At 42.0% G+C, this 20819-nt stretch overlaps 2 protein-coding genes and 1 long non-coding RNA gene across 9 annotated transcripts in view; 2 read left to right on the forward strand and 1 right to left on the reverse strand.

Moving 5' to 3' along the window:
* Nucleotides 1-12165, forward strand: part of hivep1 (HIVEP zinc finger 1) — a 59510-nt gene extending 47345 nt beyond the window's left edge. For 5 of the 6 annotated variants that reach the window (XM_071499860.1, XM_071499858.1, XM_071499859.1 and 2 more), the window contains 6 exons: nucleotides 1781-7590; nucleotides 7699-7832; nucleotides 7943-8118; nucleotides 8816-8917; nucleotides 9641-10167; nucleotides 10441-12165. In XM_071499860.1, coding sequence (XP_071355961.1) covers nucleotides 1781-7590; nucleotides 7699-7832; nucleotides 7943-8118; nucleotides 8816-8917; nucleotides 9641-10167; nucleotides 10441-11565 — 7874 coding nt within the window. In that variant the 3' untranslated portion in view covers nucleotides 11566-12165. Of the gene's footprint in view, nucleotides 1-1780; nucleotides 7591-7698; nucleotides 7833-7942; nucleotides 8119-8815; nucleotides 8918-9640; nucleotides 10300-10440 lie in introns of all 6 variants that reach the window. The other variant, XM_071499862.1, reaches the window with a different exon arrangement.
* Nucleotides 1-20819, reverse strand: part of LOC139633855 (uncharacterized) — a 73438-nt gene that overhangs the window by 12828 nt on the left and 39791 nt on the right. The gene's annotated exons all lie outside the window — the stretch shown is intronic.
* Nucleotides 13941-19205, forward strand: edn1 (endothelin 1). Its single transcript, XM_071499863.1, has 5 exons — nucleotides 13941-16190; nucleotides 16453-16603; nucleotides 17023-17166; nucleotides 17422-17526; nucleotides 18139-19205. Exons 1-5 carry the CDS (start codon nucleotides 16130-16132, stop codon nucleotides 18275-18277), a joined length of 600 nt encoding a protein of 199 aa, XP_071355964.1. The 5' UTR covers nucleotides 13941-16129; the 3' UTR covers nucleotides 18278-19205.

Raw genomic sequence — 20819 nt, forward strand, 5'->3', positions numbered from 1 at the left:
GGAATTTACTGATTAGATAAATGTTATTTTTACCCAAAAAAAAAGCCTTTTCTACCAATAAAAGTTACAGCCGAAGACAGACAGTGACAAATGCTGTTTGTTTATAAAGCACTTTTCATGATGGAAAACTTGTGGTGAAGTCATGGAATCTCTTTTGCAGATCTATCTTAGCAGTGGGTAGGAAGAACTAATCCTTTTCCCATGTCTTTCAACATCTTATTAAAATGGGTTATTTTAGAAAAATCTGAGGGTATGTTTAGCAAGTATGTTATATTTGTTGTGTGCCGCTTTTAAGGCTCACTGGTTGCATGTTTGCGTGGAGAATGGATTAACCTATGTAAAGACAAGGCGTTCCTCAATCTAATTATGCCAGAGGCCTTGAAGGAACCCTGACCTCATCTTGGGAAATACCTACATAAGCCAGGAAACTGTGACAGGGCACTGGTAATCTTATGCAACATGTCCTTTAAAAACACTTGCCTGACTCATTACTGCAGGACAAATTACTGAACACCACGGTATGGGTGTGCCCTTTAAAAACAGAACTGCATTATTATTGGAATGCAGTGTTAAATTTTTTGATCAACCAAGCCTTCATAGGTCAAGGTATCTGAAAAGCAAGAAGGGGAAAAATAATAGTTTACTTATGTAAGTAATGAAGCATAGGCCACTGCGGTATTAGTCACACAGCAAATTAATAAAGGAAGTGACTAAATTATAGAATATATATGATTATAGAATAAATGTCCCATCCAACTGAAGCATTGACAAAACCAGTGAAAGTACAGAGTAAAGGCTTTTACCTTTAGTAAAAGATTTTCAGAAAATAAATGTGGAAGGTTATACTCCTAAGTTACAACACTTACACAGCTGTTGAGTACATGTTTTTGTTATATAACAGCCATGAATGTTATATATCAATCATGTAATCATATGGCACCATAATTAAACAGTAACAATTTTCTTCAATGTTCTGCATTCAGTCCAAACAATAACCAGTGGCTGAACAAGCAGTGTTAATACCCTAACAGTCTCCACAGTTTGCACAGCCTGTTTGGTGCAGAATTAATTTTAAATGTAGTCCAGTTTTCGCAATAGTGAGGTATATAATTAGGCAGTACTGCATATGAAATCACTGAGAATACTGTGGTAAATGAAACCATATTTGCTTTTTCAATCTAAGAAAGAAACAAGTCATGCCTTCATTTTGTCCACTGTGTTTGCTTAAAGAAAAAGGTTTTAAAGCTATTATGACTAATAAATGCTAAGTGGAGTAATTTGACATGCTAGTAAAACTGTTTTCTAGTATGTGCTTAACTGTTAGGAATGAAAATTAAATTAAATATTACTGATGTTTAAATGACAGTTATATAATTGACTTGTCAAAAAAAAGAACACAGGGCCAAGTGTCATAGCTGCTGGTAATGGTGGGCTCACTCTTATCCACTGTCTTACTTGGCTGGAAATAGGCACTCTATTTTCAAAACAAAGGACTGAATGTCTAAAAAAATTGATCCCTACATTAAATATCACCTAACAGAATTATCTGAACTCTACATTTTCATTTTAGTGCTTTTCATTTTATAAGCTAATTTAAAAAAAAAAAAATTACCATTCAGTAGAGGAAGTAGAATTTATTTTATCAGTAGGGACTTTTGTGCTCACTGCCCATATGGTATAACGGTGGGAAAAGTTTGTAAAAAAAAAAAATAAACCAAAAAAACATTGTTTTACCACTTCTGCTTTTCTTAGTTTCTCATTGTTGTCTCTTTCTCCACAGGGATATCTGAAAGCAGTCGCAGAAATGCAGATAACATAAAAGGCCTGAAAAGGAAAAAGGTTGTTGCAGAGAATCAGCTCAAGAAAATTCCAAAATCTCCTGTGAAGAAGCCCCTGCAGTTGAAAACATCTGAAACTGCACTCCACGGAGTATCATCCAAGGAAACTACGCCTTCTTGCTCCTCTTCTTCAAACAGTCCTTCCCACAATCCTTCAACATCACCCAGTGGAAGAAGAGACCCACAATATGCCCCACCAGTTGCAGTATCCCCTGATGAGGGGGTCTCTTCAACTGATGCTGAAAGGCTGAAGCAGGAAGAAACATCTTCTAGGCCACAGTCACTTGAGCCCACTGATGGTGAGGAAGGCTCTTTGATTGCTGCCAAAGTGTCTCAGCCCAAAGACATCAAGAGTCAAGACCCCAGCTTTGAGGGAGATCCTTACCACAGCAGTGCACCACTTGATGTTCTACTTAAGGCCATGGAGCCTGACTTCAGTACATTGGCTGAGAGGAAAAACTCGTTGCAGGTCACAGCCATTGGAAAACCAGTTTCTGCCCTTCATGCTCAATCCAGTGGTGAAATAACAACAATGCCAGCAGTCAATGTTGGTCTCCAGACCCAACCCTCTCATATGCAGACTTATTATATTGACAAACAAGGAAACTTTATTGGCATCGCAGCACCACTACAGGGAAATGTGCAGACATCTACACAGGGTACCCCCATGCAGTCTTCTCCGCTTGCTACACCACATTTTATGCCTGTTGCTTCAAATCCAGAGAAGCCAAGCTTGCACATGAGCTTTAATACTGGACCATCCACAATAACCCATGCACCTGTTCCCTCAGGGTCCAATGCTTTGCCACAAAGCCAACCACCTGTTGTGCACACATGCCAGTCCCTCTCAGCAAGTGTTCCCAGTACCATTCAGGTCCCAGTTACACCTGGCAGCAACCAAGTTCAGATGACCACTGTAATGAACTTTGGTGCTGAACAGGTTTCCAAGGACCAAAAGCCTAAGAAGCCAGGAAAGTATGTTTGTGAATACTGCAACCGTGCATGTGCAAAGCCCAGTGTGCTGCTCAAACACATCAGGTCTCACACAGGAGAAAGACCATACCCTTGTGTTACTTGCGGCTTCTCATTCAAGACCAAGAGCAACTTGTACAAGCACAAGAAATCGCATGCTCATGCTATAAAACTGGGTCTCATTGCACGCTCAGAATCTGGAGGTGGATCGCTGTCCCAAGAATCTGACAAAGCCCTCGGGACACATTCAGAGGCAGATGAGAGTGGGGACAGTGATGAAGAAGGTAGCACTGCAGACTTGGACCCCGACTCATCACAGAGCAGTGTGACAGCTTTGTCTGAAAATAGTTTACAGAATACAGGTACAACCCAGGCAAGCCACGGGGAAGCAGACTCATCAGCTGTGTTTGATTCAATCAAACCAGCACCTGGCCAGAGGGCTCATGAGCCTAAAGTAACAGCTGCACTTCCAAAAGTTGTTGTATACCCAGTTAATGTCTCCCCACTGAGGGCAGATAGCCCAAGAGTTACAGGTGCAGCACCTGAGCAAGCTGCTGCACAACGACAACGAGACTTCCAGACTGCTAATCTAAGATCAAGCATCACAGTCCTGTCATCTCTGAAAGAGGTGGAAGGCACAAATCCCTCACTAGATACTGTGAGTGAAGATGAAGACCAGCAGTGCAAGTCTCCACTGTTAGGTGGACACGCTCAGCTTCAGAGGCAACAAGCGACAGACTTCTCTCAACAGCAACAGGCTAAGTGTCTACTTAGTCCCCGCAGTTTGGGAAGTACAGATTCTGGCTATTTCTCACGCTCTGAAAGTGCTGATCAGGCCATGAGTCCTCCCAGTCCTTTTGTGAAAATAACTCCACCAGTAGACATTGACATTGCCAAGAATACCCTTCCAAATGTCCCTCCTGTGGTTGCCACAGTGATGCATGTAGCAGCTGAGCAAAAGCCACGGACCACAGAGGGACAGATGCGTCCACCATTAGAAGCCAAAGCACTCTCTCTGGAGGAGCGAATTTCAAAGTTGATATCTGATAATGAAGCAGTTGTTGACAACAAGCAACTGGACAGTGTAAAGCCTAGGCGGACATCGCTCTCAAGGAGAGGTAGCATAGACTCCCCTAAATCATACATATTTAAAGACTCTTTTCAGTTTGATCTTAAACCAATGGGAAGGAGGTCAAGTTCCAGCTCAGACATCCCCAAGTCCCCATTCACCCCCACAGATAAATCTAAGCCAGTATTTCTTCTTTCTGTACCTTCTCAATACTCTCCCATGGATTGTTTGCCAATTACAAGGAGTAACTCTATGCCTACTACACCGGGACACTCTGCTCTTCCCCTTAATGTTGCCCCCCTCCCCCACCCTTTGCGAATTTGTCAGTCATTTGATGACAAAATTAGTTCGCTGAATGATGATGTATTTTCATCAGCCCCGTCAACCCCAAATCCAGCAATACATTCTCGTACACTAGTCAGACAAGCAGCAGTGGAAGACTTTTCCACAGGGGAGGTGCATGGCCTGCCTAGTGTTCGCTCCATGGATGATGGCTATCATGGTCCAAACAGTTCCAGTGAACTGATGCAAAGAAGCAGATCTTTTGAGCACAGTCAGGACAGAAACAGAAAGCCTCTGCAAAATAAAGGCACAATGTATGAGTGTGAAACCTGCCGTAACCGGTACAGAAAGTTGGAGAATTTTGAAACTCACAAGAAATTCTATTGCTCAGAGCTTCATGGTCCAAAAAACAAGCCAACTGCCATTAAAGAAACTGATCAAGATGTTTTTCACGTTAACATACAGCAGCCCATAGTCCCTAGATCAGTGAGTGGCTCAGGAGTACTTGATCACCAGACATCAATTAGGAAGAGAAGGAAAATGAAAAGTGTTGGAGATGAAGATGATCAATCTCCAACTGAAACCATTCCACCTTGTTCTGTTAGTTTTGAGCTTCCAACAGCTTTGGCAAGTCGGACTTTTTCTCAGCCTGCTGTAATAGTAGACGTACAGCCCAAAAACAACCAGTCAAAGCTACCTCAAATTCAGCTCATAGCAAGAGGTATAAATACTTCAGATTCCAGACTGTCACCAATACGAGAGACCCAGGTCAGCACTTCCACTAAAGGAGAAATGCAAAGGCAAGGCAGCGGTACGTCAGTTATTAGACACACCAACTCTCTCAGCAGACCCAATTCATTTGAGACAGAATCTATTGACAGGGCCTCTCCTGTTGATAGTATGGAGAAGGATCCCATGAACAAGCCCAAAATAGATGTGATAGCAAGTGTCTCAGCTGACAACTACCATGAAAAAATATCCAAACCTAAGAGTGCTGACTATGGAAAACAAAGGAAGGAACAATGCACTGATTGCACAGTAGCAGCAGTTGGTGAAAGCGCCACTCCTGTCCATCAGTCTCGTCTGGTTCGTCAAAATAACATCCAAGTTCCTGAGATTCTGGTCACAGAGGAGCCTGACAGAGAACATGAGATACAAACTACTGAGCCAGCGGATAAACTCGCAGATCAGTTCAGCTGGCCTCAGAGAAGTGAGAGTTTGTCAAAGTTACCAGCAGAGAAACTTCCACCTAAAAAGAAAAGAATTCGTCTGGCTCAAATGGACCACTCCTCAGGTGAATCCAGTTTTGAGTCCAGCCTCTCACGAAGCCTCAGCAGGGACAGTAGTCTTTCTCGTTGCTCCAGCATCTCAGCCTCTTTTGACAGAGATGAGCCATCTAGGTCAGAGAGTCCGTCTAGAGGGGAGTGTGTTGGCAAAATTGCAGAGCCTCAAGGTTTGCCTACAGCCTTCAACACCCTTGGTGTGCCTGGAATGATGAGGCGTGCCGCATCTGAACAGATCACTTGTACTCAACCCTCTGTGGAGATTTCATGTGACTACCGTAGCAAGTCTTTTGACTGTGGCAATGTATCTCCCAGCAGATCTCTGTCACCTGTTAGCCAGCCAAAAGTTGGACAAAGCTCCCAAGTTGCCCAGGTGCCACTTATTGAAAGGAGGCGAGGACCATTAGTTCGCCAGATGTCTTTAAAGATTGGCCCAGAGAGTCAGCAACCTGTTCGGAAAGCAGTCATACCTTTAGATAAACCTCCCATTACAAATGTTAGCTCTTTAACTCAGAATAGATCTCAGCAGATTCACATTGCCAATAGGCGCCCCATGGCTCAGCCTTTTATCCTGCAAAGTGGTGAACCACCCTTGCAAAAGAATGAGCAAATGGTGCAAAGCATTAATTTGGGTAGCCCAACTCAGCAGCCACAAGTCCATGGCCTTCCACATCCTTGGCATCAAACATCAAGGGTTCAAATATGCCAAAAGATACAACAACCGCTGAGTCAGATCTTAGTTTGTCGCGAGAATGTCCAAAACACTCCAGGTGACTCTGAGGAAAAGAAATGTTTTGTGCCCAAATACCAACTGCAGTGTCCCGCCCTGAGAGCAAGCCAAACATTTTCATTTTCCAACACACAGGGAACTCAGATAGCCTTGCCAATTTTAACAATACCTATTGCCAATCCGATTTTGAACATTTCAAAATCATCAGACATAATCCAAAATGTATATGTTGCTCAACCCAATCAACCAGCCTCTGAGATTAAGACACAGACTGTAGTATTGTCAGGGGAACAGCAAAGAGACTCATTTGATCAGACCCCAGCAGGTGCTATACCATTGCCACAGATCCTGATAACTCATGAGCAGATGCACCCTTCTCCCGCTGTGTCCAATAAAAACAGCCTCTTATCCACTCACAGTGTAGATAGTGATACCTATGCTGTACTAACTGCAAAGAAGGATAGGACTCAAACTCAAACAATTGGCACTCACAACCATATTGGAGAACGAGCACCCTCTGTTGGGTCTTTACATTGCACACAGAAACTGGCATCAGTAACTCTATGCCCACAGCAGGAACCCACTGCTTCAAGTAAAAGAATGCTGTCACCCGCCAACAGCCTGGACATCTACATGGAAAAGCACCAAAAACGGGCTAAGGATGAGCACGGCGTGGCCTGTCTAACTGATGGCAGGTCAGTCAATTATCTTAATTCCAAGATGTCAGAGGTAACCCGACAGCGGAAGCTAACACTTGTTAGACAGGTTTGCACAACTGAACCAGTGGACAGTCCCATTGAAACTGAGGCTCCACCCCTGCCCCAGATAAAAACAGATGGGGAGAAGGACTCAGAGGCTACTGATGATGTTAAGCCAATGTCACCTGACTGTACTGGCCTGGAAAAAGGCACAAGCACTGTTATTCATGAGGAGGCAGGTCCTGCCCTGAATACTGCACCTGTTAGCCAGGGCACCTCCATACCAGCTAATAACACCCTGAAGGCCCAAGAGAAAGCTGAGGAACAGAAGTGGACCCCTGCTAAATCCCCTATTAGGCCTTCCAGTTTCCATGGTGGTCAGGTGAAACTGACTACATCTGTGTCTGTGGTTAACACAAAAGACAGTCAGCGTCTGTCTTTCCCCAGCCTGAAGACTGCCACCACTTTCACATGGTGTTTCTTGATGAAGAGGAAACCTCTTCATGTTCAACAGACTGACCTGAAGACATCAGCATATGCTGCCTGGACAGTCAGTCCCAATAACCCTAACCCACTTGGGCTGCCCACCAAGGTGGTCATGTCTTTGTTTGACTCTAAGCAGAGCTCCAAGAAAATACACTACACCTCGGCCATAAGAACAACCGGAAAATCTGATTTCTTGTCATACACAGGCAAGCTGAAAGATGTCATGCCCAGGGTAAGAACTACATTTCTGCAAAGTTTGAAAAAGTCTTCATGTTTCTCTATTTATTTTGCTGCCTTGTTTCTTAATTATATCAATTAATACATAAATTACTTTCTGCAGGTGCCAATAACCCAGAGGTCTGTATCAGTTGAAACCAGAGGTAAAGTGCAACCAGAAAATCAAACCAGCAACGACTCAGACAAGGACTTGGTATCTAAAACCGAGCCAAGACGGGTCAAAATATTTGATGGCGGGTATGATTCAAAACAATTGATAAAGTCATTTACTAATTTTCTATCATATTAGTATTGTAAAATGTTATTGTTATTTTTGAGTTTTATATGCTTGTATTCTATCTTGACAGATACAAATCTAATGAAGAGTATGTTTACGTACGTGGGCGTGGACGTGGTAAATACATCTGTGAGGAATGTGGAATCCGCTGTAAGAAGCCCAGCATGTTGCGCAAACACATCCGCACCCACTCTGATGTCCGGCCATACCACTGTGTGCACTGCAACTTCTCGTTCAAGACAAAAGGTGAGAGCTGAGTACGCGATCAGTGTTCACAGCTCAAATCTAAAGCTATATCATCTCACATAATATGACAGATGTTTTTTTACCTATGCAATGATTTTCCATCAACAACAGTTTGAAAGTCTAAGGCTGAACTTGATTAATTTTCTTCCTTTTTGCAGTGAAACGGCATGTGTACATCAGTAATTTGCCATGTAAAGATTATACAAAATCAAATAAATACAAAAGAAACATAATTTGAAATGTAATCATAGTACATGTAAAGATCCAGATGTTAGCCATCGGTGGGATTTTTTTTCAAAACAATTGCCTTGTACTTTAATATACAGCATGATCTAATCTGAACATACAATTTGTTTTGATTACAATTAACATTCAAGACTATGTTTTTTTTAATAGACTTCAGCTGCTGCAGTTCACTTCATCCTTTTAGAAGTTATGAAATTAAATATGTTGTTTCACCATCTCTTAAACCAAGACAGTATGATTCACCATTCTTTATCGAACTTGCCTACCCACGCGACACTGCAGAACAGTACTTTGTGTCAGAGCAACCCACGTTCATTTAAAAATGTCTTTATCAGTTACTCACCCTTTACATAGAGCTTGCCCAAAGACCGCATTCTCTTACATAAACTCCTTCTGTGCTATTGTTTGAGCTCTACCCACCTGTAAAACCTTACTGCCTCTCCTCTTGCAGGAAATCTGACCAAGCACATGAAATCCAAGGCACACAGTAAGAAATGCATGGAGATGGGGGTACCTGAGGGTCTCATTGAGGATCAGGATGCAGAGGACTCTGGTATGGTGCTCAGCCTTTGCTTAGAGGGATATGTAGAAGGATCATTGTATTGCTTATTATATAAAATGAACAAATATTTGTAAATTTTGGGTTTTATTTACAGTATATTGTTATATATTTAATAGTGACATAATACACATAGGTCTTGTTTACCCCATCTGCTTTTGTTTCAAATAACAGAACTGGCCTTCTTTTAATAGTTTTCCTGTTAATGACATGAGATATAAAACACAGATTGTCTCTGCTTGTGCTCTGTTGCTATGTCGATCAATAGCTTTGCCATGGTCTAATTAGAATTTCTAAATGCAGCTTCCTCCTCTGTTAACTCGAAGCGCATGTGGGCAGCATTCACAGCGTTTAGGAAGAGGAAATTGCTGCATCTAATTTTAGAAAAAAAAAAAGAGAGAGAAGCTGCCTGAAAGCATTCTGTGGTCCCAGTCTTTAAGAGCATATTTGTTTTTCCTCCTCTGTCTGTGAAGGAGCTCCAGGGTGTATGGTGGTCTAGGGTGTGAAACACTGTTACTGCAGCAGCACAAAACATCACTGAATTGTATAGTTAACAGTGGATTTTCTCACTGTATGTAAAACCTAGATGATAATGGAAGATATTTACCGAATGAAATACTGCCAAGGAGTCTCTCTTTTTTCGTACTAACTCTTGGTGACTTGTATGTTTTGCGTAATACCAAGAATAGATCTTCTGACCTCTTCTCTCATCTACAGGAGACCGCAGTCAGGTGAGCAGTGCTGACCGTCAAGATTCAGATGGTGATGACTCTGATGGCCCCGATGATGAGGAGAACGATGACAACGAGGAGGAAGAGGAGGACAGCCAGGCAGAGTCTGGCCTGTCTACCAACCCCTCTGTCTCCGCCAGCCCACAGCATATCCCTTCCAAAGAGGCTGAAGTCCCTCCTAGCACCCTCCTAGCCCAGATGTCAATCAGCTCAGTCTCCCTCCCTCTGTCTCAGCCTCCAGCTTCTGAATCCTACAAATCAGACTCAGAATCTGTCCCCATGATGAGCCCCGTGTCCCTGAGCAAGCAGATATCCATCTCTGCATCCTGCTGCAGCTCATTGCCCCTCCCTAACTCACCTCCACCTGTTGCCACAGAGTCCTACACCTCAGACACAGAGTCAGTGCACATGATGAGCCCAGTGTCACCATGCAGGCAGATGTCCATCGACTACCCTGACTTTGACGTGCCCCCTAGTCCCCCAGTGCCAGGCAAGGGCTCCAAGCTAGGCCAGGTGAGACCCATGTATTCTCATTGTGTGTCTCTCCACCCCTCCCTGCCTGCCTCCCTTCTTTCCTATCCATACCCTTACTTTGAATCCAGCATGCAAGGCACCACAAAGCTCCTGTGAATGCTCTAAAACAAGGTGAATAGTCTTATTAATTCTGATTAGGCTTGGCAGATTGATTCAAATACCGTTTCTTCTTAACCTGGTCACATCTTCTAAATTTGTGCCACAGTTAAATCAGGAAATAACACTGAATATTCATTTTTTCTCTTTTCATAGGACACTTCCACTACCCCCCCTCCTGCTGTGGCAACCAGCGACTCAGGCATACCAGTCGACCGGAGCACTCAGACTTCCTACTATGCTTCTCAATGTCCCACGCACTTTCCCCCACAGGGTCTATCCCAAACAGCAGGAACAGAGACTCAGACCCACCTATTCAGTCACCTGCCCCTGCACTCCCAGCAGCCATCTCGTTCCTCTTACAGCATGGTCCCAGTCGGGGGGATCCAGCTGGTGCCTGCTGGCCTGGCAGCTTACTCCACCTTTGTACCAATCCAGGCTGGACCCGTCCAGCTCACCATCCCAGCAGTGAGTGTCATTCACAGAAACACAAGCCCGTTACCAGCTCCCAACACTCCACCTCAACCGGAGGGCTTGCAGACCCAGCCACTTGTGGTGCAGGAGCCAATCAGCAGCGTTGTTCCCTGCTTCCCCCTGGGGCAGGTCACTGGCCTGCAGGCTCAAACAATTCAACCAGTGGGTCTGGAGACACTTAACCTCATGGGGCTGACCAACACAGGCCTTGCATCCACCCAGCTGCTGCCCCAGCAAGGGCTCACCCTGAATGCCACCCTTGGGCTGCAGGTTTTAGCTGCCAACCCCACCTCCCAAAGCAGCACCGGCCCTCAGACCCATGTCCCAGGTCTGCAGATAGTAAACATTGCCTTGCCTGCCATCATTCCTTCTCTTAGCCCTCTTTCCACTCTTAGCCCTCTCCCTGGGTCCTGTGAGAGGCAGGGCAGCCCTGAGGCTCCAGGAGCACAGCCATCTCAAAATGAACATGGGGTTGGTTCTTCACGAAGCTGCATGTCTGCTTCACCACCTGCCCCTTTGAAGGTCAGCAGCTCTCCAGAGCTGACCACAGGCAGCAGGGCTAGCCCCGGAGGCAGCAGTGGAGCAGAGCTCACACAGACTGTTGAGAGAGAAGAAAGGGATAAATCCCCACGGCATCCGTCACCAGCTCCTGAGAGCCAAGCAGACAGTGCTAAGGAGTCACCAGTTGAGGGAGCTAGTGATCCTGCACCTCCAAGACCACAGCCAGTGACCAGCTGGCAGAAGGTAATTGATGACTATAATGAGGTTTCCAGTGATGATGAAGACAGACTGGTCATTGCCACCTGAAAACCCCGAGTGAAAAGCTCGTCTTGTTCTCTTTTTGTAATTCTCGTCACTTTGTAAGACTGAAAACACTTTTCAGGGGTTTGTTTCTTTACAAATCGCCTTTCAAAGCACAGATGCTGACATTCATATTGTATGTGCAATCATATGATAATTATAATGATGACCAATCATTTTATTTTTACCTTTTTTGTCAGCTCCAGACATTTTCTTTTTTTGTACATGTTGTATAGACAATTGTGCCTTTATGGAGTTTCTTGTTTAGGAACCTGTACATAATTCCTTATAAATTCAGTAGTTGCTTGTGTTTATTTCAAAAAATAGAAGTAAAGAAAGGCATAACAATGGAGAATATCAATTTTATTTTGGAGGATTTGTCATTCGTAAATTTATGGAATTATAAATGTTGTACTGGTATATGTACATTTCTATGGATTATGGGGCAATGTTTCTGTGTACAGATGTTGTGTTCAACTATTTATTATAATCCATCTAGTGCCCATTATGATTCATAAGTCCATAGGTATGTGCATTATAGTAGCTTTACATTTCTGTATCAATATTCTTAACTGTATCAGTAAAAATTTGTTTACAAACATTCAAGTGGTGTCACTGTGTTTTGTCATAACATAGTCAATACATATTTCAAGGTGGACTCAAGGATTGGACAAAGATTACAAATGGCAGGTATTCATTGACATTAAAGTCAAAAGTATTAGTTTGAACAATTAACAATTGTAAAGTACATTGGCCTTTAAAACTATTGTGAGGGCAGGGAGTGTTAAAAGTGGGACTTTGGTTTGATATTAAAAGAATTTGATATAAACATGAAATATGCTTATGATCGACTTTACTGTTGATTATATTTAACACTTGTTATTGTAAGTAGCACCTTTTTCATCGCAAAATATATAGATTTAGACCTGCAACAATTAACTGATTGGTGGATTGACAATTTTAATGCTCAATCAATTGGGTAATTAATGAGTAACATTTATTAGTGCATTTTTTAAAAACAGATTACAAGTTACTCAAACCAGAGATATTTTTAGCTAATATTTGATTACATACCGTAACTTGACAACCCTATTTACATTTAAGGATTTATAAGACACTATAATGTTGTAAGCAGGTAAGTACATTTTTAGTGTTCATTAATGTCCAGTATTTGTTAGCAATGATAACATATCCCATAAAGACATATTTGTTATTATTACAACCGTATTTTAGTATCTTCTCATTATTCTTCTCTATATACACCAACCTGGAGGAGCTGACACATACAGTAACAAAAATGCTACTACAACTGTATTATAATAGGTTGTAAACTCTTTATGAATGTTTATATACTGCCTATAAGTGCTAAATAGGGGGACTTAATGTAAAGTGTTACCAAAATGGTGAAACTCTTTGGAATTTGAAGACTTCAGCTCCTCTTCCATCACTATGATTATCGACTGTATATGTTTGCTTCTGCAGTGCTATCCTCCCATCCTTTCTATGGATGTCAACAGAAAGAAGAATTTAAATATAATTTGTTTGTTTTGAATGGTGACAAAGTAATGAGAGAATGTCATGCAGCATACAGTCAAACAATTCAATCTTCATCAACATCTCACACAAGGGTTGACATACTGTACTGTATTCTATTCAAACCTCAGGAGACAACCTTATGATCCTGTCTTCATCACAACGATACCACTTGATTGAAAAATTACATTGCCATTTGCCATCCAAATGAGTGGCAAAGAAAGATATGTGTGAATTTGCACCAACAAGAAGAGTCATGGTAAAGAGCTCTCAGAGGACCAAACGCAGCAATCTGATCTCAATGAAGGGAAACTACTTTCTCATCTCAAGAGGTTTTACAGAGATAACCTCCTTGTTCCACCCCATTCAGAAGGTGAGTCATCCATCTTCAGTACAGACCCTCATCATCCTTCCCCCTCCGCCCTCAGGGCTAGGTGAGGGGAAGGCTATAGCAAAGCAAACAGAGACCCCTAGAGGTCGATTTCTGCTACTGCTGAGCAGACAACTGCAGGCTGATGAAGACAAAAGCTAGATCGACATTTCAGGCACGCTGAACACAAATCTCTAATCTTACACAACATAACAGCAGCTGCATGGTGTCACCAGCTAAACAGGAGTGTTTAACTTTTAAACTAAACATAACAAAGTTGCCTCTAATGGCCTTCTACTGGGTTGTTTCTGTCCTGAATGAAGAAAGGCCACATATACAGTGCAGTACTCCTCCTCCCAGTACAAACTGTTCCCTGGCCAGTGGAAACTCTTGAAAACGGCCTCTGATTAGGGGCCTCGGAGCTACAGCATGTCAGGATACTTCACCGTAAGACTTTTCCACTTTGAGCATGCACACACAAACAAGGTCAATTTTCCACCGCTGCCTACAACACTGCACAGTGTCTCTGAATATGTGATTTAGGGAAATGAAGTACCCCTCTGTTTCCACAGTTTATTACAACTGATGGTGGAGAGAAACTATTAGATTAACAGCCACTTTGGAGCCAGTTTGTACTTTCAGTAATCATTCGTCAATTAATAAAACAGCAGCTGTGGAGCACAAGGTCCAGAGCCAACAGGACCTCACAGTATATTCATTGTAAGGGGATGATGTAAGACAAAGTACAATCAGGATGATAAACTACCTCTTAGATGTAACATACTGATATATACATTTGCATTTCAAGTAGAAATGATATGTTAATGAGACACATTATCCAGCTCAAGACTCTTAATTATCTGTTGAAATGTTTAATCTCCAGTAAGTATCTTGCTCAAAAAAGGACTACAGATTAAGATGTTTGCTCTGGTTATATAACGATGGGTGTACCACTCTAAGTCTTAACCATATAATACTATATTCTTAAGACAACAAATGAGGTGCATTAAACTTTGATTTTTCATTCCAACACAGTTCTGCAATGCAAAGGGCAAAATACCCTCCAACCAACTAACTTCTTTGTCTGCAGCAGTGTGGGGTAGAGAAGGGTGGAGTATCTAATTAGAGGTACTTAAGGTAAATAAGAAGATTTACAGTGTACCTGCCCTTTTTGATTAAGCTCTGGATCACTTTTCACTTCAGTAGATTGTTACATATTTGAAGTTATTTTGAAGTATGTTACTCAACTATTGCCAAAGGCAACATTAATGGAAAACACTATGTTTTGATAGTATGGTCCATTAAATTCGGTTTGATTTGAACCTTTATTATCACATTAGGAAAGCTAGGAAATGCTTTACTTTTTGTCCCCTATTTAGCATTTACAAGCAGTAAACAAACATTTAATAAGTGGTCCATGAAAGTGTAATATAGCTGTAAGCAGATGTGCGTACTTGTTCGTGTGTTTATTGATGTATGTGTTTCATTATATTCTGATTCATTATCTGTTTATACAGCAGCCTTTGCTTTTTGTTGTAACCAGAATGTGTTGTAGTTGTTGACAAATACATTAATAAACACATGATTATAAATAGCTCTCTCAAGAAAACTTTTCACCACTCCAGACAGCATCTCGAAATTAGACAATCTTAAGTGCACAGACTATTTTCAGACTAAACCCTAGGTTTTAGTAAAGTCTCTGTTCTCAGATTGTATTTTACTATTGTTAACTGTTTATAATTCATTCATTCATTAACTCCCTCCCTTAAGTGTCTTGTCTAATTTGTGAGTTTAAATCAGGAAATCTGGTATCTGTGGCCAAATTCAAGACCATTGTAAGATCGATAATAAATTACTTCTTTGTTAATTGTTATTTTTTTATTTAGTATTGTTTTATCTTTTGTATGGGTTGCAGGTTTTTATGCTGCCCTCTTGACCAGGTCCACCTCGCAAAATAAGTCTCCATGCTCTATGGAAGTTATCAGGTTAAATGAAAAAATGAAATTTTGTGATTTATAAGTACTCTATCTAACCATGTATTTTTTAATAGATGTATCTTATGCCTACTTGAGTAATATTAAAGTGAAGTAGCAATATTTAATATTGATACTTCTCACTATTCTGCTTTATAAGATAACCTACTTAATTTCAGTGAATCTTCATACCTCAGCAGTACCTCTGTGCACAAAGCTCACAATGAAAACTGGAAAATGGCTTGGCTGCCACCTGCTGCCTGATAAGTGGAACACCACATCCAGATACTCCAACAAGAGTATGGCACACAATCAGAAACACACACACGCAATCCCTTAACTCCAACCAAGGCATCTCCAAAGTCCTCGACGTGGCCTGCACTGCTTATCAGCGACCGTCTTCTAACAAACATCATTGTCTGGGTACGAGCCAAAGGACATAACTGCACGGCGCTGCAGGCAGGAGGAGGGGAGGTGGGGAGCACTTGTATAAAGTCAAAAGGCTGCACAATGTGGGGCCACACTGACGAAGAGACTCCAGACTGACGCCTCTGCGCTGCCGCGTCAACCTCTGCGGACGATCACTGAACCACACTTAGCGAAGAGGGGATACACTGGATGATTATTTTTGCACACTTCTGGAGGATTATTAATTTTCTTGTGCAAGACTGTGTAATAAAAGAAGCTGGAAAAAATGGATATATACCTTTTTATTTCCATGTTATCAGTGATGTACTCCTGGATTTTGTGCACAGGTAACTTTTGTGTGATTTTCCCAACAGCCCTTAAACTAATTCTAATAATTTAAAATAAGCACAAAGAATAATTCTGAGTGAATTATGTGAGTAATGACTTTAATTTATATGACTAATTACTTAGTTAAGTAATTTAAATACGAATCGTACCTCTCTCTGCATGATTGCAGAGCAGAATCTCACGCTGATTATAAAAGCACCATCCAGACATATGAGGTTATAGCTTCTCTGCAGTGTTTTGATAACGATGATTTAATTACAGTACTATCAGCCCCCGCTGGAGAGACACCCACCGCCTCCACCGGCGTCCAGGGGCGCCATGTGCGGACGAAGCGCTGCTCCTGCGCCACTTTCCTGGACAAGGAGTGCGTCTACTTTTGCCACCTGGACATCATATGGGTCAACACACCTGAGTAAGTATTTAGATACTGAAGTTAGTTAAGATACGGCTGACCTTAATACACTTTATTTTCGGTGATGATTTCATTAATTGGAAATAGATACAGGCTGGTAATGCCTTCAGAAACTACTTTACAATTTAACAAACGAGTAGCTAATAGTAGCTAATAGCACTCAAAAGCTAGCGATTTGGAGTAAAAGTATGTAAAAAGTGAACTTACGGCGCTGTACAGTTTGTCTGCCTTGTTAGCGCTTTAATAACCGGCTTTAACAAGTAAACTTTCTGAACGTGTGACAAGTAAACGCATCACATGCGATATTTCTCTCTTTTTTTTAGCCAAACTGTTCGTGTCGACCGTTAATTTCAGTTAATTTCAGTTAATTTCAGTTAATTTCAGCTCATTGATTCGAACTTTGTCAACGTTCTGTCCAGGCGCGTGGTGTCCTACGGGCTGGGCAACGCTCCCAGGACGAGGCGCGCCGCCGCGGACTCCATGGCAACCGCTCCTCGCTGCCAGTGTTTCCGCGAAAACGACAGCACATGCAGAAACTTCTGCCGGCTGGATAACCACCCCAGGTACGTGATTTCCAAATTACCACAGCTTCAAGACATCTCTCCAACCGACATTAACGATAATGAGCCGAACATCTATCATATTTTGTCAGCGATAGTAAAAATCGCCCCAGTCTATCATTTTTGTGTTTGTTTCCATCGCATGTGAGGACAAGTTTCGATTCTTAAATAGCCTTAAATATGTCGAAACTGCGGGGCGGATAATTGAAAGGTGATCTTGCTCTCATCGTGTGTTTTCCTGCGTGTTTTCGCTCACAGGTATGAGGCATCGCCCGACACGGTGATCCGCTGCGCCGAGGGCGACGCTTGTGCTGAGACGCAGTGCAAACACAAGCTGGCAGCCGACACGGGCAGGATTAGGAGGTAAAACAACCCGCTCGGAATAAAGGAGACTGAATACCATAATATCTATGTGCAGAAATAAATGGACATGGTAATTATAACCTCACGCAGCACCAGAGTCTTTGTAGGGCAAAATATTTCAGGGCACAACATTTTTACAGCATAAATCCTGAGTGTGTCAGAGGCAGGGATTTCGAGATAGACCCTCTAGCAAGGAATTCCCTATATATTACGATGACTGAGCACCTCTGTGAATTCCATAAAACCTATAAGATTGCCTGGAGTTGACCTAAAGTAAACTGCATAACTTGCCCTCTGTTAACTATGAAGGCTATGTGGGTAATGGAGCTCCTCTCTGCCACAGCTGCAATCATGTACCACCTTGTTTTGAAACTCAGACCTCTTAAAGTTGGCGGCGCCATATGTCTGCACTTTTTGACACATTAATAAGTGGAAACAAACTTCTATCTGCTTAAACCACCCAAAAGCATGTTCTGCATGACATTTGGCATACTTAGAAGTGTGAATATGAGTAACTGACAGTTCCAGTCCACCCAGCTATTGGTTTACTTTTTACATAACCAGGTATATTGATGGTTCAGATGTCTGATTGCTTTCTGTCTTTGTCAACAGGACGAAAAACAGCGACAAGAAACAAGCGTCGCCTCTAGCGCTCAAGGTTGCCTTGAAAACGCGCCTGCTGCTGAAGAAGTGGAGGGAGAGACAGCACCACAGGGCGCGAGCATGGGAGGGGGAGAGCACGGCCTCCTAAAGACGACAGATCACCTCCACACCTTGTCATACAGAGGGGGAAAGGGTTTTAGAACCTCTAAAACCATCTCTAAAGCCATCTGCACGTGGAGAACACTGTGCAGCGGCCCCTCAGGAAGGCACTGGAGAGGCAGCATATGGCCAGCAAACTAACTCCATGATGACTTCCTGGCTCCGGTGTCATGAGGTGTCTGCAGCGCAGTAGAGAGCGTTTACGACTCCACTTGGCTGCACTTCGTCAGACAGATGAACGAGGCAATACTGGGAGTTCAGGTGAAAGGAGATAAGCTGAACAAAGGACTTGGCCCCTGTCTGCAAAGTCAAGGACGTTCATTGATCTTTTCAGATGTCGTGGTCAGACTCCTTTGGACTAAAAAAAAAAAAAAAAGCACCAAGTAGCATTTCAAAAACTCAACTTTAACTTTCTGTGACAGGAAATAAAAAACACTGCCATATATTGATGAGGCAGTCCTGCTTATTATATTTTAAAATGCCATTATTTTTCACGCAGCTCAGTTGAAAAAACAGATTGTTATGCCTCCATACAACAGAAGGGATTATGTGCCTTGTGACGTTGCTTTACACATTTTTCACTGACTGAAACTTTACTGCAATTTAGGTAACAGGTCGGCTCCTGTATGTCAGGACACAGGTCACTGTAGCAGTACAGTAGCTGCTGGGAGTTTCTCTTACAGATGCTACCACATATTTCTTTGCTTTCATAATAATTTATGATTTCACCAAATATGTCATGTATGTTATTGCTATAATGTGCTATGTTTTATTTATTTATTCTTTTTATGTATTGTAATTTGATGGCCATATTGGTCCGTCGTGTTTGGTTTGTCATTTCTATGAAATGTGTCATCACCAAGGTGCCATATTGTGGCCAGATTTTAATAAAATTTTACTCACTTATTTAAAAACAACTGCCCATCTCCTTTAACTGTATTATGTGCAGTGGATTAGATGTTTGAAGCTGAAGTAGATCACTTACAGGAGAAAAATGTTTCAACAGCTAGATAGCTAAAGAGGAAAAGAGGAAGCGACAGGCCAAAACACTCAAAATCTTCTGTGAACATTAAACATTATACGTCAGAAGTCTAACAAAAGGAGTATGGTTCCTGGGTTTCAGGGTTTGAAGTTGGTTGATAAAATACAAAAAGCAAAAGTGACAGAAAAACAAGTGAGACAAAGTGAGAGAGATGGGGATAAAGAGAGAGACTCAGATGTGATAATCACGTAGTGTTGATGTGGAAGACAAGGAGGCAAAGAGCAATAAAACCCTGCTATCCCTGCCCTTTTATCTCTGTGCCAAACCAGTGTATACACTACCACTTCTAAATCAGCTGAGGGTAGATTTAGGGTTTCTTTCAGCAGCTTGGATTTCAAAGGCACATACAGCACACAACCCTGTAATGATCCTCTTTGTTTTAAAACACTTTTAGATATCTGTCACCTTCCTACCAGACATTTTTCAAGTTTTGCTGACAAGTGACTCTGCTAAGTTCAACAAAGCCTGAGTCACTATTATGTTATTCTCTTATCTACCTGCCCTGGCCTCTCCACTCACCTCTGACAATTATTGCAGATTGCAGGCCTTTATTTTCAGCTGCTGTCCTTTACCTACCCTTTACCAGCCCGCCTCCAGCAGCCTGGTCTCTGTTTTTTTTTCCCCAAATGAACCCAAACTTCCTAGTATTTCATAAATCAACTTCATGACAAGCTAAACAAGCTAAAATCAATGGTGTTAAAAGAAAAACCCTGTATCATGAAAATACCAACTTTGCGGGAACTAAGAGAAGTATATTTTGGATATAATCAAATATCTTCAAGCTCAAGATGCAATACTTCCGCTAACAATGTCAAAATTACAAAACATGGATTTTACTGGACAGCAGAAACATCTTCTCAAAAAAACTCGTATTAAGACTCATCCAGTAAGCTTGGACACACCTGAAAAAATAAGACGAAACCTTCAATTCACTTGTTTTAATTCTTTTAGGTACAATATAAGTAGCAGTAGGCAGTTCGTAAAAGTTGTTTCTGCCATCACAAGCAGATTAAAGCAGCATGAATGTGGTGCATCAATCCACCCCCTTAGCATCTCACTTTTACATATGATGGATGTCTTACAAGTTGTTCTTGGGTTCAGTTCAAACACTGGTGCGTCTATAACTTGCTCCCATCACTCATCAGAGAGCTGCTTGAACTGGCAGCGGAGAACAATCCAATGCAATTTGGCTGAAAAGTCTTATCTATCCAGCCCATTTAGCAAACAAATCTGTGCCTTGGGCTCATTGTGAGAAACACTGTTGTGCCCTCCTGTGTGCAGAGTCCAATCATAATAATACTGATGTCATATTTTTCCAGACAGACAGGACTACTTTTTGTTTGCGAAACAATTTTAAGTCACGTTTGCTGCAGGACTGCAGATATAGACTTGAAGACATGAAGACAATAGAGAGAAAATTGATGACACACAAGAAATATGGATTCTCTACCATGAGACAGGTAGAGTGTACACTGGTCCATGCAGCCAA

Source organism: Trachinotus anak, unplaced genomic scaffold (assembly GCF_046630095.1).
Source record: "Trachinotus anak isolate AG129_WGS33_773 ecotype Australia unplaced genomic scaffold, CSIRO_AGI_Tana_v1 ptg000016l, whole genome shotgun sequence".
Classification (NCBI taxonomy): domain Eukaryota; kingdom Metazoa; phylum Chordata; class Actinopteri; order Carangiformes; family Carangidae; genus Trachinotus; species Trachinotus anak.

What these genes read in the sequence shown, in the direction of transcription:
- edn1 (XM_071499863.1), top strand. Translation starts at nt 16,130, where the DNA reads ATGGATATATACCTTTTTATTTCCATGTTATCAGTGATGTACTCCTGG. An exon ending in ATATGGGTCAACACACCTGA is followed by an intron (nt 16,604 to 17,022) that starts GTAAGTATTTAG and finishes CGTTCTGTCCAG; the next exon opens with GCGCGTGGTGTCCTACGGGC. An exon ending in CGGCTGGATAACCACCCCAG is followed by an intron (nt 17,167 to 17,421) that starts GTACGTGATTTC and finishes TTTCGCTCACAG; the next exon opens with GTATGAGGCATCGCCCGACA.